Below are 18,559 nucleotides of genomic sequence, written 5' to 3' on the forward strand. Positions count from 1 at the left end.
TTAGACCTTAAGGGTGCCGGCTCAATGTGTGTGCTAGTAAATAATACTATTCGTATAGTGTCTTTAGCTTGTTGCCTATCAAACAATAAAGATCTCTGAACTAAAGTTTGATAATGTACGTTCTGGACGTTTTTTAGGAGTCCTTTCTTATTAATGGATTCTTCATGGCGCTTGTAGGTATAAAACTAACAAATCTTCAACTACTTGATCAGAGGCTCCTTATAGATCCTGATGAAAACTGTTACATTTTTAATACTACCCAAATTTTCTTGTATTCTAAGCTGATGGCAGTGTTATTTACAATAACTCATAATTACACCCTTTTGAGATCATATATCTGGTAATTACAAGGTTTAACACACTCGCAAAACACCAAGAATTTAAACAAAATTTATAAAAATTAAATTTTAAAACGTAAAAGAAAGAAAAAGAAGGAAAGCGCTAATAATATTAACTCTTGAATTGCAAATCTTGATAAGTTAATTTTTTTAATTAGCTTTATTAAAAATGCTTACAAAACTATTCTTAGTAGAAGTTACACTGGAGGAAGAGCGTCGAGAACATACATTATGTTTTTTAAGGGCTGGGCTAAATTTATCGTTCTTCGAGACGACCCTCTGATTGCGTTTGGTATATCTGATGACATCGCCTTATTGGATTTTATAATGTTGGATACAGAAAAGCTGTGACCTTGACCCACCACATTATCCCAACGAGACAATTTGTATACTGCTCAAACAACCGTTAAACTATGGACGTTTAGCTGTGAGGGACGACGCCTCATCCTAGTGGCGATACCGCTGCAGCATGCCAGAAGTCAATCGAGAATAAAATAAATTACAGTAGCCCTTTAGAAAGAGCTGTAGGTTCGCCATAATGCCGGTGAAAGTTAAGTTGAGCCACATGTAACAGGCAGTCATAATTTCTGGCAGATATATAATATGCTCTCTAAGCTGTGCTTCCTCGTGATGCTGGTTATCACAGTTAGAGGTTCAGGTGGTTGCCAAGATTTAATGGGACGGTAAAAAGGTCGGTACCGTTACTAGCGATGTAAAATTTATGCTGCCAAAGACACTACACCCAACTTTTAAGCCCAGTAAATACCGCTTCGTCTTCCTTGTTAATAGGCGGTATGGTAGCTAAAGTCACTCGGTTTTTGACGCTCGCGATGGTTTACTAAAGACGCAGTATTTCCAACGTTTAAATGAGTGGATGACCCGTGCATTAAAGTTTAGGAGTGCAAAAGGCACCGAGTATATGTTAGAGTTGTCACCAGGGGCTTATTTCACGAAGTACGTCTCATAGTCATCACTCGTTTTCAATTTTCACCTAAAGGATTGTATTTTGAGCGCACTGTGCAGCTATTTAATTGTGCCGCAATAAGGTATCGCTATTTATACGGCAAAAAGCAATTGCTTCCAAAACCTTGAGGTTAAGTTTTTACGACTAGGCTTAAAAATTTAATTATAAGTGTATGGGTCCTTCATCGACATTAAGTTTATAGGTTAGTAATGTAGTGGCTAAAGTCCAGACGGCGACTCAAGCAATGTACGCTCTCATAGAATTATAAGCGAAAGCCTGTATGTACTATGAAATTGACTAATCATGAATTGCGCTTCTGCTAGCTAAGTCTGCGATTTGTCAGTAATAGCGTTCTCATTTCCAAATACCACAAAACAAGTTGTTGCGCGTCACGAGGAGTGTGCCTTGGTTTTCGTGAAAAATGCTGTCCTTTTCTGAAAATTACCAGCTGACCTCCTGACTCCATCTACGAACGATTAATCGAACGCCTACCACCGGCAGCGAGCTCACTTACGACACACAATTGTGGGTGACGCGGTTGGGTTTTTTGTTTATTTAAGATAGAGTTAAAACTTGACTGCAAACCTTGTTAAAATTTTCATGAGCACAGTGTTGTATTGACCTCATTTACGACCAGGAAATACCTCTAAAATATCAATGAAGCAAAGGATTTATTAGTTGGCGCGCCTTACTTCGTGGAATGCATGACGACCTAGACTTGAAATAGTTCGTAGACTTCAAAATGCAAATGCTGTTGACTTAGAACGTATCAGTAAGCGTTTAAACTCAAACTTACATTATTATGAACCACTTATAGGTGCTCGCGGGTGATTAAGCTCTTGCCGTTTTTTAATGTGGTCTGTGCACCTCTAATTTTTACTACGGCTTTGCTATAAATAAATATCTTACTTATATACTCGGGACAACACAGAGGGGAGCCTAAAGTTAACCATTTGGAACCTTTCCAAAACAGTTAATAAATTGATAACTTACCACCCTTTTCGATTCTTTCCTGTTCGTCTGAAATTGATGCTGCTGTCTATTCTTTTGATAACACAATAAATTACTCAGTGAACTCAACAACTCAGAAAATTGTATGACTTTAAATATGTCCTTCCCTCTCATCTTAAAAAACATTAATAAATGTAGATTAAAAAGAAGATTTATGGGAAGAGGGGCCTATGTGACAAGTTAGTCTTTAACAAAATAAGTAATGCGGTAAACGCCAATTAAATGCTTTTTTAACAACCTCTGGGATATGAAGCTCTATCTTTAAATTCGACAGAAAAATTCTATATGGAATATTACAAAACTATTTAAAACTTAAACAAAAATGATTGATCTACAACTTTTAAAAATTGCTTATTCCAATAAGGAAAAGACCTACATATCCGCAGAAGACTTGTCCCCTCAGCCCAAGCTCTCCACTATCTTTAATAGTACAAATGATTATTTCGTGCATAACCAAATACTACTACCTTACTCCCGCAAAGACGCAGCACCTATAGATTCTCGGATGTTTAGGGACCCTGATAATATATTAAATCGAACGCTATAAAATCTTCTTCCAGTGACTGTTGTGTACCTTTTAAAAACCAGTTAATTCTATTTTTTATCAAGGATTACTTTCCCACAAGATGGACCAATCGGAAGTTATATTTATTACAAATAGTAACAATAGTAGCAATTATGCTAAAGAATATAGACCAATTAGTTTTTGCTTTCGCGTGTTGGCAAAATTGCTGAATCCATTGATACTCACCATGTGAAGAACACCCAACAACTTAATTACAAACTCCTTGAACTATACCTCCGCACATTTTTAGATTGTAAACGACCTAAACTTATTTGGACCTAACTTAGAATACCGACTATTGGATCATCTTTAGAACATTTATGACATGATTATAATATTCTAAACTTCAAGGGAGGGAGAAGGAATGTATCGAAAGCTTAAATCGCTAAGACATCGTTGTCTTTATGTTATGAGGGAGGCTACCCTCCTCGACCCCCTCCGTAATGAGGGAATTGAGATTAAGCAGTGAAAGTTATAGCAGATATAACGATTGTATTATATCAAAACGATAATTAAAAAAAATATATTTATTACTGCCATAAAAGTTGAAATTCCTACTCTATTTTAATATATATACTGTCTAAACTACCATTTTATATATATTACACATCTAACGTATATATACTAATTTTAATTTTTACTGTATTACTTTATTTACATATATATATTGCTTAACATGTCTCTTGTTCCTTCTAATAAAGATCCCGCAGCCTACATTGCTGAGATACTAGCTTTAAATGAAAAGCTTCAGAAAGCTTTAAATATAGCGCTAAAGAGATTTAACGATTTAGAATCTGTACACTTAAATGATGTAAGCAAAATCAAGTGAAAGGCAATTTCATTCTCTTGCGAACCTAAATCTTTACCCATCGCCTGCTCACATTCTTTTTCTGGTCTGCCTTTAGAAGATGAAAGCACCCATATAAATGCATTTCCGCCGTTATTGAGCGATTTAACTACTCATAATTAAAAAAACAGTAAGTTTTCCAATCGACAACGCCCCACAGAACAGAAGACTCAACTATCAACAGCCAAAAACTTTGGAGATAAAGAAAATATTTCGCCCATAATTATTTGCGAGAAAAAACGGTGGCCTGATATGTTTCCCTATTGCCTGGAAGAAACATTACCAATTTTTCATCTAAAAATATCCGTAATGGCACTAGAGTATTACTGTCTTCCTCTAATAATTTTCGGCGGGCCACAAAATTATTACTAGAAAGTAATTACGAGTTTTACTGCTATCGACCCCTGAGGGTGGGCCTTTAAAAGTGTACCGAGTAGCGCAGTCGAGGAAGATTGAAGCAATAAAAGTTTTCAACCACTAAAAGTTGTTCGTATGAAAAGTTATTGGAAAGAAAGAAAAGCGCCAAAGTCAAAAGATAATGAACCTTATTTAAATACTATACGAATGACCCATTTCAGGAATGGCAAGAATGTTTAATGATTTTCTTAAGTCTTTGATAACCTCCACGAGAAAAGAAGGGGCAGCCCTTACATTAAAAAAGCTAATAGCTTATTTGTTTATACCGTTGCCAAGTTAAATTTATTGAAGCAGGGACCATCAAGATCAATCTTTATGACCAAGGGGATGTGTTTATCGTTTCTGCGTATAGGCCTCCGGGACTATCTTTGTTACCTAAAGAACTGGACAGTATTTTTAACCATCGCGGTGCTGTAATTTTTTGTGGGGATTTGAACTGCACAGATCCTTCTTAAGATAGTAGAGTGGGAAATCCTAACAGACTTGAACTGTACAGCTACGCTGAAAAAATAAGGTTTCCTTGTTTCCTGTCTTTAGAACTGACACACATATCTAAAAAGGGAAAACCTCAGATATACTTGACATTGCCCTTACAAAAAAAATACGAATTTACTCAAACTTAAACACGCTAGTGGCTCTCTCCTCGGGTCGCTCCCTCGTGCTTTACGATTGTTCTTTAAGGATATAGCCCTTTGAATTACATACGAAGGTATAAGGCTGGGATAAATTTAAAGAAGTGATTACGGAATCATCGGGGACAATCCAATTACTTTGGCTCCATCAGTAACCTTCAATAGTTTGGGAACTCGCTGTGAGACTTCAATTATTTAAGCACATATAGCTGCTTTTGTTACAGTAACGACCTCTCCGCATAATGCACGCTTACCTGAGGAAATTAAATATCTCCTCAACTTAAAAGTCGGTAAAAACGTAAACACCTAACCCGCAGAGATCCAGAAGATAAAAGAATTCTTAAAAAACGACAAAAAAGTCAAAAAATGCCACATTAATTTGCGCAATGATACTTGGGGAATCGAATCTTGACTATCTTGAAAACTCGAGAAACCTAACATCCTACTGGCCATTCGTCAAATCCATGTGAAATCGCAAGAAGCCTCATCCCTCACCCTTAAGACACAAGACCGATTACACTTATGACGACAAAAAAAGTCAAAGCGAATGTCTCTGCCTAATTACGAAAAAAGTAGCTCCTGCACCGAAAATAGCGCTACTCGCAGTAACAATCCTCGAAATACAACTTTCGAATATACCGATACGAAAGAAGTGAGACCAATTATAAAACCTGTGTACTAAAAAAGGGCCAGGATTTGATCGCGTAATCAACGACATGCTTAAATACTTGCTTGAGAGTGCAATAACGGCTTAGTTTCACTTATTAAATATTCTTTTGAGTTATATACATTTACAGAACGAATGGAAAACGGCAGTCGTCCTGTGCTTTCCTACTTTAAAGTGACCTTCTGCAAAACCTAAAGAAAACCGTCCTATGTCTTCTGTCATGAATTGGTAAAATAGCTGAGGCTGAAGCTGTAATACTTGAACGTTTGCGAAAGTTTGTGGAGAGTACTGATGGTACACCAGAGTTTCAGTTTGGATTCCGAAGGGGTCACAGCAGCTTTTGCGTTTTTCCGAAGACATCACCCAAGGGTTTAATAACATTAAGTCGCCATGTACATTATTTTTAGATGTCGAAAAAGTATTCGGCATGGTGTAGCACTTTGGACTTTTAATGAAACTATCTATCCTGAAGGTACCAGATTATATTCTTTCACTTTTCCACTTTCTGCGGCAAAGGACATTTTTTGTTAGAGTGGGAAAAGCCAGTTCATCTTTAAACTGAATTGGCTATGGGAATCTATAAGACTTGCTGCTATCTCCCATCTTGCTTAATTAGGTAGGACATACCCACGTCTGAGAATACCTTCACTTTTTGTAACAGTTTGTGGACGGTCCAACTGGCTATGCCTGCTCGAAATCTCCTTCTCTAGCTTTAAAACACTTGCAAACGTAGGGCACTTGAGGTAGGGTTTGATAAGTGGCGAATTAAAGTTAAACCCCTTAAGTGCAAAGCTATATTTCCATCGAAGGGAAGATATAAAACGACGACACCATCTACTATAAAGCTTTGCAGTCAATTTGTCCCCTGGCATACGGAAGTCAAAAAATACTTGGGTATGTGGATCGACCAGCAATTTTCGTGGCGCTATCACGTTGACTACCTTATCAACAATGCAAAGCTAACAATTAAAGAACTTCACCCTCTTTTGTGTAATAAGAGTTTTTTCTCGATAAGCGACAAACTTAAGCTTTGTTTACGAATATTCGTTCGTATGGCAGTCAACTACATAAAGCGACTTCAAGCGGTTCAAAATCGACTGTTTGCGAATAATTACAGGAGCCCCTGGCTTGTCCGAGGTGCTCACTTGCGCCGTTATTCGAAGTGGGAACGCTCTCTAAGTATATTTTTGTCGCATTACCGTGGAGGGCTACGATAAATATTTAGCTTATCCCCTAAGACCCGGGTGCTTACACTTGTTGCAGGAGACTACGACACCTCACCGCCCTAACGGCCTTCCGAACGTAGAGGACTTCTCTTCTAATTTGTAAAATCAGATTAAGCAGTATTTTAGGCCTCTTCTAACCTTGGTCTGGCTGTAGTATGTCAACTTAATAAATAAGTAAATAAATAAACCTGGTGGTTTAGATTACTAACAAGACTAAGCAGTCTGCACTTTATTTACCAAGCATCTTTACAATTTAGCCATCTTAATCTTTTACTGAAAGCCACTGTTTTTTTTAAAGAGGCAAGCTACATTTAATAAAATTGTCAAGTGAAGAGTTTCAGACTTTCTTTTTCTAATAACTTTTATAAATTTAAAGAAGTTTCCGTAGAAGTGCTCAAAAGGAAAAGTATATTACTTTAACCTACTTTTCTCTCCTAATAAAAAAACTTACGGACAAAGGTTTTCGATAACTTAGTAAGATTTTTAATAGAAAAACTCGTTGTCAATTTCCGTTTAGACTTATTAGGTGCTTTATAAAAAATAAAGGAAAAGTAGTTTACAAACTTGTACATATTATATGATAAAGACTATCTAAGTAAATAGCAACAGTGAAAATGAGATACGAGAGTTACAAATATATAAGTGAAAATCTATTTAAAGAATGGGATAAAGAAGTTTTTGCAGGTTAAAACCACTTTCTTTTTAAGTGTAGCAAAACTATTAAATTGTACAGGCTGCTTCACTGGTTACGTTTTCAGAGTAAAGGTGGAAGTTATACATATGCACAACTATAAGAGCAGTTCGAATTCTAAAGTGAGGAAGATATATTTCAAACTTGTTACTGCTGCCTAAAGCCCTTAGAAAAAAATTGCAAATTTCGCTTTTTGTAGAGTAGAGCAGAGTTAATTAAATGTTTTATGTTTACCATGTACGCAAATGCGCGTTTATATAGGTCATAAATGTTGAATGAGTCTTTCTCTCTCTACACAACTATAGTACAAGAAGCTAAAAGTATATTATTTTGAGTAAAAGAAGAGAGGGCGTCTAGTAATAACTAAAATAGCTTTTACAGTTTAAACAAAAATATCAGTTGACTACTGATTTTTATAGTTTTCCTTTTTTTTCTTCTTTTTCTACCTGTGTACTATTCACTTTTTCAGTCTTTTAATTTATACATTTTCAAATACAACCCACCTAACCTTAACTGTCTTATTCATATAAGAACAAGTGGTAAAACTCAACTAAAAAAACTTTACATTAAAATAAATTTTTTTTTGCTGTACAGACCACGTAAATTTAGTAATTATCATTGAAAAGACTTAGTTCGTAGTATTAATAGCATTTTGTTACACCGCCCGTCAAAGGAAAAGTTTACCTCTTAGTGCAAGTTATTTGTTTTTTCCAATTTTAGTTAATAAATAATGTTAACGTACAGGCTTGAGTTTGTTTTAAAAATTGGATTCATTTATTTTATAAAAGCTTAGATTCGGAAGAAAAAGTTATAAAGTATCTTCAAGGTATTAACTGTGTCATTAAAAGTAATGTGAAGTGTTAAACAATGGAAAACCTATAACTATCTAATTACTAACGGGGTCAGCAAAAGGAGTGTCGAACAGCGAGTTGTGTAAGTCACGTCTAATTCTAGCACAACTGAAGTTAAAAAGCAATTCTGGGTCTTCCTTAGCATAATTGTCTGACCTTAATTTCACTTAAAATGCTAAAAATAAATTTACTTTTGAAGAATTATCAATATATCTATAATAGTTTTAGAAGAAAATTTCTAAGAATTCGACAATTACATTCTCCGGTAGCTGGCGAAGAAGTTATAAATAATAAATTACATTTTCCTTCTTCAGAGTCAGAATGGTCCGCTAAAAAGTTTTATTGTAGAGAAGGGGATGAAAGGGAAAGAGTCATTTATAATCTTTTAAGGGATGAACTGCTTGAAAAACTTTGTAACCACGCCGGCTTGCTATTTCCGTCCGGTCCGTCTGAAAGAAAAAGTCTTAGAAAGGAGTTAGTGGACTTGATAAAAGTAATGGATTGTGTCAATAAATACGAAGGTCAAAAAACTTCTGATATGTTGAAAAATGGAGATAAACAAATTCTCTTGGGTTATATGTCTACTCTTTCCATTGAACAATTACCTGAATTCTCTTCTGATTCTGAAGAAGTCACAACTGAAATGTTGGAGCAATGTTCTAAAAGCTTTGAAGCTCCATTTTACAAAGTACAAAAGTAACTATGTTAAAGTAGCTCTACAAGAAACTACTAGAGAATATACGTTTAATCTTTTAAATTAAGTAAACTTATACTTTACTTAAGCATCTATTACTCTTTAATGTTAGAAGAAATAAATATTAATGTTCTCCTTTTGAATTTTTAACTAATATTCTACTTATTTTTGTCGAAGTATGATTTGTTCCTTTTTTGTGTTTATAACCATTTTTACACACAATATTTAAGCTCAGTTAGAATAAATTTTTAACCTAATAAATTAACCGAACGTGGCGGTTTGTTAACGTTTAATAATTTTTGGTATGAGAGGAGAAATATATACATAGCTCATTGCTCTAATTTCATATACTTAAAATAGGCAGTAAGTAACTGCACTGTAACACTAAAGTTGTGCATCGCCCCAAAGCATAAAGCGTTACCTAATTTCTAACATTTAGCCCTTTAAGAGCTGTAACTTAAAAAAATAGCTGGGTAGTATAGGAAAGTACTTGTATGATATATTTCGGTGCTTTTGTTGTTTCGTGTTTATTCGGTAAAACGTTTGAGTATTCATTAAGAAAGATTCAAAAGTAAAGATAATTTATACAAAATTAGCGAAGATACTCAAAATCTGATGTTTATCTGGATGTAGACAGAAGGCCTATAAAAGTTAGATGGTAAAAATCTGTTTAGCTACTGAAAACTACAGGAAGGTGAAGTTAAGACGGGTTTATCTTTTCTTTGTCTACTGTTACATAATAAAATTTGAAAACAAAAGAAAGCTTCGGAACGTTTTTTTGATTTAAACGGACAAGTGAATTTTCGGAAGGCAGAATATTTTGCGCTTTGAGATTGGAGAGTGTCAATCCTTCATGTAGTGTCCTCTGCGAAGAATGATAGTATAGAATTCTGTGTACTAAAAAGAAGCAGGTTTCTAAAAATTGTCAAATCGTTATAAGAGATCTTATATAGGCAAGACACTTCGAAACTTTTTGCAAGAAAACAGATTTTAAAGGGCTTTAAAAAGTTTGTTTCTCTTGAAGGACGTACACTTGAAAGAGCTTTCTCAAGACATAAGCGAACCTAATCCCTTTCTTGGCTATAGTGATAGAAAATATAGTTTGCTAAACGGAGGGCTAAGGAAAAAGTAAAGCTTTATAAGTACTGTGCCAACGGTAAGTGTTACCCATGAACTTGCTTTAACTATAAAATATTAGTTTTTACATTTCTTTTAAGCTAGTAAAATTAATTAACTAACGTCTAGAGCTATATAGTTTTTGATTATATGTTACAAAACGTAGGGTAAGCTCTTTTACTTTATTATACAATCGACTTATCTATAATTTAAACTCTCCAAAGTCGGTATCCAATGTTTAATATAAGCTTTTAACTTTTAAAAGTATATTCAAAATTCTTTTTTTAACCACAAGATATAGCTACAAGACTATTCTTTGTAATCCGTGATTATCAAAATCTTAGGTGTAACTAAGTACGACAAGGCCCTTCAACGTTTTCTCTTTAATTTTGTTTCGAAACAACTTTAGACGTACCACAACTAAGTTGGCTAAAATGTAAGGTAAGCAAGTTCCCCTCCTTCAAAAAGTAAAGGATATTGCAAGTAATAAGTCACTAAGCGAGCCGTATATGCTGACGACTTACTAATTCACTTTGAAGTCTTCATAATTATTTTATTGGCAAAACTTTTTAAATCACACCAAAATAGGATATTATTTGTTACCTACAAAAAGTGCGCGACAAAAGTGGTATGTAGTATTCGTCTTAAGGGTGGAGTTTGCCTTCAAGCCCGCCTTCACGCATGAACCTTGACGATGCAGTTTATTTACTCCAACTTTCGAAGCGTATTATTATTAAAACTGTATCGAGAAATGCTTTATATGACAGTAAACTTAAAATTTATAACAGAACTCTATATGGAGGAGATCCTCTCTTTTTCACCAGACATCTTTACGATATTTATCCATTCACGAACATCATGGTTTATAAACAAACTCTTTATTTGTACAAAGTTTAAATAACTAGTTATTTTCTATATACTAACCCCTTATACAATATATATTAAAATGAAGCCATGGATCTACTACGTAAATTTGGCGTAAGTGTCCCGAGAGGAATGGTGGCTGACTCGCCAAAAAGCGCAGCGCTTGCTGCAAAAAAATTAAAAACCAGATCTCTTATTATAAAAGCTCAAGTTCTTGCCGGAGGTTTATTAATAATCTTTAAAATTTTACTTTGAAATATTTTCCACTATTTTATTTATATATAAATTTAAAGGTCGAGGAAAAGGAACTTTTGATAACGGTCTGCAAGGCGGCGTACTTCGTATTTCAAGGTCTATAACTTTTCATATAATTTTTTTTACTCATAATTTTATAATCTAATTTTTTTATATTATAAATATTTCATTAGTCCAGAGGAAGCAGATTTATTTGCTCAGCAAATGATCGGCCACAAATTAATAACCAAGCAAACAGGTGTGAGAGGGAGGCCCTGCAATCAAGTTTATATTTGCGAGCAAATCCACTGCAGAAAAGAATACTACTTTGCTTTTACTATGGACTCCTCTTCAAAAGTTTTATCAACTTATTATAAATCTTTAGAAAAAATTTATATTGTTAATTAAAATATAATAAGATCATATATTAACAATTTACTATTTTTAACTTCTTTTTTCAAAAATAGTTTATTTATTAAACTAAAACCTGCAATTTTTACCAATTTTTTATTTTTCTTTAAAGGTTTTATAAATAAATTTTTCAAAATGTTTATATTGAAAAATATTTAAATTTAAAAGTTTATAATAAAATTGATTTTGCTCTAATCAATCTTAATTATTCATAAAATTTATGCCTTAAAGTTTTACTGAGTTTTTTTCATAATTTTTATTAATCAATTTCAAAAATCTTTGCTATTAATAATATTCTAATAAGTAGATTAATAAAAATTAAAAAATGTATGATTATTTTTTTTAATAGTTTTTTATGCGAGTTCTATTAGTATTTTATTTCAAGAGTTTATAACTTTTTTATTAAAAATTTTAATATTTCCAATTTCTATAAGTTAAATGCTATATAATTAAATTTTAAATAATTTTTATTTCAAAGTTTACTTGTAAACTATTGGGTTCAAGTTTTACTAATAGTTTTCACCAAAAGTTTTATTCATTAATTTTTGTAATTATTAATTATATATAAGTACTTTGCAGTTATATTTAAATTTTCTAATTAATTCTGACAAATAGTTTACTTATATAAATTAATTGTAAAAATAAATTAAAACAATTTACTTATATAAATTAATTGCAGTGCAAATTTTACAATTAAAAAAATATAATATTAGTAATTTTTGTTAGTTTTATATTTTTAATGCTAATATATATATTTATAAGTAGTATATAATTTATAATTAATAAATTTATATTAATTTTTTAATTTTGTTAAAACTAAAAAAATCTGTTTAACATTTTTTTTGATAAAAATTTTTGTTTTATTATTTTTAAAGTTTACATATACTTTATAATTAAAAAAGATAGTGGTTAAAAAAAATACTTAACTGATTAATTTTTTTTTGTTTCGTGTTCTTTAGAATATAAATATAATTTATTTATTTTTTTCTTATTAGTAGTTACTTACATATTTAATTTTTTATTAAAATTTTTAAAGTAAAATATTAAATTTATATATTTTAATTATAATTTTTTTATTTAATTTTGGAATGTTCTCCTTAAAAATATTCTTTTTAATAGTTTATAGTAAATTTTACAACTTACATATAATTTATAATTATAATAAATTAATTTAATAATTTTTTATGAATACCTAATGAAAACCTATATCTGATTAAATTAATTTTAAACTATATTTTATTAATAATAATAAAAAATTATATCAATTTTTGAAATGTGGCATTAAAAAATATATTTAATCACTAGTTTATTAAAGTTTTATATGTAAATCATTAAGTTAATATTTTTTTTGAGATATAAATTATAATATTTAATTTTAAAATAAACGTTCTCGTTTTAATATCATATTTTTTGATAGTTATTAGTGAATTTTACAGATCACATATTACTTATATTTATAATAAATTAAATTAATTTTTTTTATTAGTAGTCAAAAAAAAAATCTTTGTTTAATTTTTTAATAAAGTTTTTAATGTAACTTATTAAGTTTATATTTTTTTGAAATATAAAATATAATAAATATAATATTAAAATAAAATTTTTCATTCAATTTTCTTGTTTAATAGTACTCAATGAATTTCATAGCTTACCTATAAGTTTCGATTATTATAAACTATACTAATTTTACAAGTTTTTAGTGTAAGTTTCTTTAAATTTATTAAATTATTTAAATAATATAAGAAATAGTTATAAATATTTATTTAATACTTTACAACTAAAGAGTTTTTTAGTGGGTGTATTTATTTCGACTCCATAGACCATTATAATTATAAAAATAATTATTTTATAACAGTAATAACAATTCCGTTTTTTAATTTTAATTTTTATAGTTTTCAAATTATTTTGTTTATTAGCAGTTTTGATGTCTCCTTATTTTTTTATTTTTTATAGTTTTTAAGGAAAATTTTTAAATTTTATATTTCAATTTTTTTAATAAACTAATCAAATTATTTTTGTTTATTAATAGTTTTAATGTTCTTTTATTTATTTATAGTTTCTAGTAAATATTTATTTTTTGTAGTTTACATTTTTTTATAATTAAATTTAATAAAATTATATTCGTTAGTGGTTTTAATGTCTTGTTATTTTTTTTTGTTCAATAGTTTTTAGTGTAAATTTTTAAATTTTTAAATTTCATTTATTTATAATTAAAAGTAATTAAATTGTTTTTGTTTATTAGTAGTTTTAATGTTTAGTTAGTTTTTTTGTTTTATAGTTTTCAGTGTAAATATTTAATTTTTATAGTGTAAATTAAATTTTTATATTTATTTAAGTCATAAGTAAAGTTTTTTATTACATATAAAAATAATGAACATTTAAGTATTCATAATTTTCATTGTATTGTTGTTTTATTGACTTTAATTTATTTTATATGTAATATAGAAATTTTAATTCCAATTTTTTTTTAATGTTTAGGTTTGATTTTTAAATTTTATTGATAATTAATCTTTTCAAAGTAAAATAATAAAAAATTGGCTTTTGTACATCTTTAAATGGTTTTTCAAATAATATAAAAATTGAGGAAAATGTTATATTAAAGATGACAATTGAATTTTAATTAAAAAATTTATCAAAAATATTTAATAAAAATTATAAACAATAAATTTGAAAAGATTATTAAAATTAATTTTTAAATTAAAAAGTTTATTAAATTTTTTATTCTAATTTTCTGATCGTAAATTCCTTTATGTTTAAAGAAGTTATTAATGTATGAGAGCCTCTTAAATTTCAACGCTAATTAGATTTAAAGTTTTGTTTCTTTAATAAATTTAAAAGAAACATATTATTATTACTTCTAAAACATTATAGTATAAAGGTCTACACTATAAATATTAGATTCAATTCGTGAATTTATTAACGGTGAGAGCTTCTTAAATTTCAACGCTAATTACATTTTTAAAATTAATTTTATAAAATTTAAAAGAACTTAATTATCAATGTTATAGTTTTCATAACTTTCAAACTGTAATTTTAACAGTATTAATAATTAATTATAATTTTATAATTTCGTTAGAATTATTATTTTTTTTTAATAACTTTTGACTCAACTAAAATAATATTTTTTCTCAAAGTAAATTTGGAAACAATTTTTTTAATTTTTCTTTTTAACAGGGGCCCGTGATTATTGCAAGTTCTCAGGGAGGCGTGGACATTGAGTCTGTAGCTGCTAATTCTCCAGACGCCATCATCAAATCGCCCATCAATATATTTAACGGTTTTCTTTTAAAATATACTTCCGTTTTTTTATATATATGAAATCTACAATAATAACTTTTTTGGAAGTTTAAAATTTTGAATTTTTTTAAAAAAAATTTATTAAAAAAAACAGGATATAATAATTTTAAAAGTTTTTATAAGTTAAATCTTTTATATACGATAATAAAAATATTACACTTAAAATAAATTAAAAAGTTTTAATGAAAATTAAATTTGTTTATTATATATCTCTTGAGCTTTACTTAAAATCTTAAACTCATTTAAGTAAATTAATATCCTCTTTGAAAAATTATATATAATTTTTTAGCTTATTTTTCAGAAAAAATTTGTTCTTTTTAATATTCGTTTTTTTTTTATCATTTTAAACGCAATATTATAATTTTTATTCGTAACAAATTTCAATAACAATTAAGTCACCATAATTTTAGAATTAATTATAATAATATATTTTTTAGTAATATAATATATATAATAGCAAAAAATTTTAAAAAAACTTCTTGAAGTTTAATAGAATAATTTAACTTATCATTTCAGTACGTAACACTAAAATTTATAATCACATAAAAAGTTCTGAAGTAAAAATAGTTTTATAAAGATGCAGATTTTATATTTATAATAAATTTCTTTATTACTTTATTATAATATTCATATTAATAAAAAAGTTATTATAAAACTTCTTGCAAATTTATAGATTTAATTGTACACTTTTGATGGTATTTTATACTTGTTTTAATTTATACTAATTTAAACTTTTTGCTTAATAGAATTTTAAAAAAGTTTTATAAATATTTTTCTTACTTTTTTAAGTTTATAAAAAAATAAATATTATTTAATGTATATTTTATAAATTAAAAACTTAGAAGTTCGAGTTTAAATACAAAAAACTTTTATTTTTTCTTTATTTTAAATAATAATAAAATATTAAAATACAGTAATTTTTAAAATTAAAAAAATTATATAAAAAGTAAAATGAAAAAAAATTACCAAAAACTGTTGTATTTAAGAGAACGAAAGTAAACTTTTATTTATTATTAAGGAAATAACAAGTCTTATTTTTTTATATAGATTTAAATATTAACTTTAACTTTTTTTTCTACAAAAATATATATTTATATTAAAAAGTTACACATTTGAATAAGGTATTTTTAATGGCTCATAGTACATAAAAAACTTTTGTTTTTTTTTAAGTATTATAAAGATACAAAGTACTCAAAAATAATCTTTTAATAAAATTTTGTTAACAGGACTTAACGAAAAACAAGCAAGAAAAGTTGCACAAGATATGGGCTTCTCGCAGGATTCACTCGATGGTTAGTGTTATTACTATTATCATTATTATTATTATAACTATTATTATTAATAAAGTTTCCTGTTTAATAATACAAGTATAATTATTTCAGAGGCGGTGAATAATATTTTAAGGCTTTACAAATTATTCATTGAGAAGGATTGCACGCTGCTTGAAATTAATCCGATCGCAGAAGATCATGATGGAAAAGGTACGCTTCTATTGGTTTATCTATCGGAAATTTAATTTGCGCAAATTTAGCTGTCAATGTTCCAATACTTTTAAATTTATAGAATATTTCAAACTTTGGAAGTTTTATATAATAAAAAAATTTATTATATGATTTTTTTAGTCACTACTTCATAAATATAATAAATTATTGAGAGGAATATTAAATAAATATTGTATCAGTAAACAAAAAAATGATAATTTATAATAAAGAAAAAATAAACAAAAATACCTTTCTTACTTTTCAAAGCCTTCAAAGCTCTCATTATATTTAACCAATGAAAGTTGATATTTTCGTTAAATAAGAACAATGAATTAAAAATAATAACTTATAAAAGTAAATAAGCAAAATAAAGTTTTACAATTCGTTTGTTATATTTTTTTTATTATATATTCATAAAGTTTTATTGTTTAAAACTTTTACAGTCATTAGTACTTTTTTTATATAAGAATTGTTGTTATGTTTGGACTTTTTATTCGTAACTTTATATTAATAAAGTTTATTGCATGGACTCCAAACTTAATTTTGACGACAACGCCGCTTTTCGCCAGAAAGATGTGTTCGACCTCCGCGATTGGTCACAGGAAGACCCCCGGGAGGTAGCTCGATGTACAATATCTATGTATTTTTATTGCTTAGTATTACCCAATAGGTTCAAGCGTCGAAATTTAATCTTAATTACATTGGCTTAACCGGCTCGATAGGGTGTCTTGGTCGTTTGGCTTTCCTGCTTATTGTGCTGCACGTAACGCGCTTCTATTATTTTAGTGAATGGCGCTGGGCTTGCAATGGCCACGATGGACCTCATCAAGTACCATGGCGGGCAGCCCGCTAATTTTCTAGATGTTGGCGGCGGGGCGACGGCAGAGCAGGTCACCGAGGCATTCCGGATTATCAACGAGGACTCCAATGAAAGAATTTTTTTGCTTCATTATATTTGTATGTATTGCCATTTTCTGATTCGATAGGTTTTGGCCATTTTCGTTAATATATTTGGAGGCATAATGCGGTGCGACGTTATAGCAAAAGGCACTCAACTATTATTATATTGATTATTATTATTGATTATTATAATTGTTGTTGTTGCAGGAATTATCCAAGCCACCCAGAAACTGTCCGTGCGTGTGCCAGTAGTCCTTCGTTTGCAAGGCACCAACGTGTCTGAAGCCAAAGACCTCATTAACCAAAGCGCCATGAAGATATTTGCAGTAGATGATCTTCAAGAGGTTTCTTTTTTTTAATTGTTTTTCTTGTGAGTTGCGTTGCTTTTTCGTTAAAACATTTTTTCCTAAGGCAGCGCAGAAGGTGGTGTGTCTGTCCGATATCGCTCAAAAGGCGAAAGATATAAACGTCAAAGTTGAATTCGAACTTCCCTTATAATTTAATAAAAAGTATTGCTAAGGCCGTGCTATTTCCATAGTGACACTTTTCATATTATAAAAGTTTGGGTTGGACTTTTCTAAATAAACACTCTTTCTTAAGAAACGCTTGACAACTTCTTCAAAGTTTTAATGATGCATTACTTCTATAAGCGAAGTAATGTGTTATTATAATCATTATGGTATTGAGACCATTAAGCTTTCTAAAAATAACTAAACATAGGTTTTAATAAAGTACAGATCTACGAGTGCAACCACTACGAAAGCGCAGTCAAAAAAACATGAAAACGACTACTTTTTATAAGTGAACATGTCCTATATACTCAAGATAGAGCGCTATAACGAACCTTAAAAAGTTATGGAAATTCGCTTCAGAAAATTTGAATTGGTGTCTATTCCGATACAATATTAGCTCTTGAAATTCTAATTACTTTAATGCAACATGCAAAAAAACATTTAAGTTCCCTCGTGGAGGAAATTTATTAATCTTTAATAATATGAAGAGTGTAGAGGTAAGGCAGACGTTTCAGCGTTTGAGTTACTGCAGGTACTTTTGCACGTGTAAACTTTCCTCACAAGACTGCGCTATTTGAAGCTCTTAGCTCGAAAAAGTTTGTATAAAAAATGAAAATAGATTTCTGTGCCTGCTCCCCTATGAATAATATAAAAGCAATATTTTGGTGGTCTTATAGTAATAGATAAAATTCGAGCTCTCATCAGAACGCAGTATGGTTTTTTATGTAAAAACTATATTTAAAATTAAGAGTTTTACATATAACCAAAACTTTTAACAAATAAAGCGTTTTTTTTTATCATGTTACTAAAAAGATGTGAATTGGCTTTAACTTTTTAAAGGTTC

The 18,559-nt window shown here is 29.4% G+C and overlaps 1 protein-coding gene across 1 annotated transcript; it reads left to right on the forward strand.

Moving 5' to 3' along the window:
* The first annotated feature begins 10,669 nt into the window (after positions 1-10,669).
* LOC135144918 (succinate--CoA ligase [ADP-forming] subunit beta, mitochondrial-like) lies at positions 10,670-17,739 on the forward strand. The gene is made up of 14 exons (XM_064077047.1): positions 10,670-10,743; positions 10,808-10,880; positions 10,972-11,106; positions 11,177-11,234; positions 11,312-11,474; positions 14,700-14,802; positions 16,049-16,114; positions 16,205-16,303; positions 16,820-16,920; positions 16,974-17,034; positions 17,090-17,232; positions 17,290-17,350; positions 17,411-17,547; positions 17,615-17,739. The coding sequence occupies exons 1-14, from the start codon at positions 10,714-10,716 to the stop codon at positions 17,699-17,701; spliced, it is 1,317 nt and encodes a 438-aa protein (XP_063933117.1). The 5' UTR covers positions 10,670-10,713; the 3' UTR covers positions 17,702-17,739.
* The last annotated feature ends 820 nt before the right edge of the window (positions 17,740-18,559 follow it).

Source organism: Zophobas morio, unplaced genomic scaffold (genome assembly GCF_036711695.1).
Source record: "Zophobas morio isolate AGI-343-1 ecotype UQ-CSIRO unplaced genomic scaffold, CSIRO_AGI_Zmor_V1 ptg000113l, whole genome shotgun sequence".
Classification (NCBI taxonomy): Eukaryota; Metazoa; Arthropoda; class Insecta; order Coleoptera; family Tenebrionidae; genus Zophobas; species Zophobas morio.

Bases quoted from the DNA above. Each gene is read 5' to 3' on its own strand.
- LOC135144918 (XM_064077047.1), top strand. From the start codon at position 10,714: ATGCAGTTTATTTACTCCAACTTTCGAAGC. The intron at 11,235-11,311 runs GTCTATAACTTT...ATATTTCATTAG, and splicing joins GGCGTACTTCGTATTTCAAG to TCCAGAGGAAGCAGATTTAT. The intron at 16,304-16,819 runs GTACGCTTCTAT...ATATTAATAAAG, and splicing joins AGAAGATCATGATGGAAAAG to TTTATTGCATGGACTCCAAA.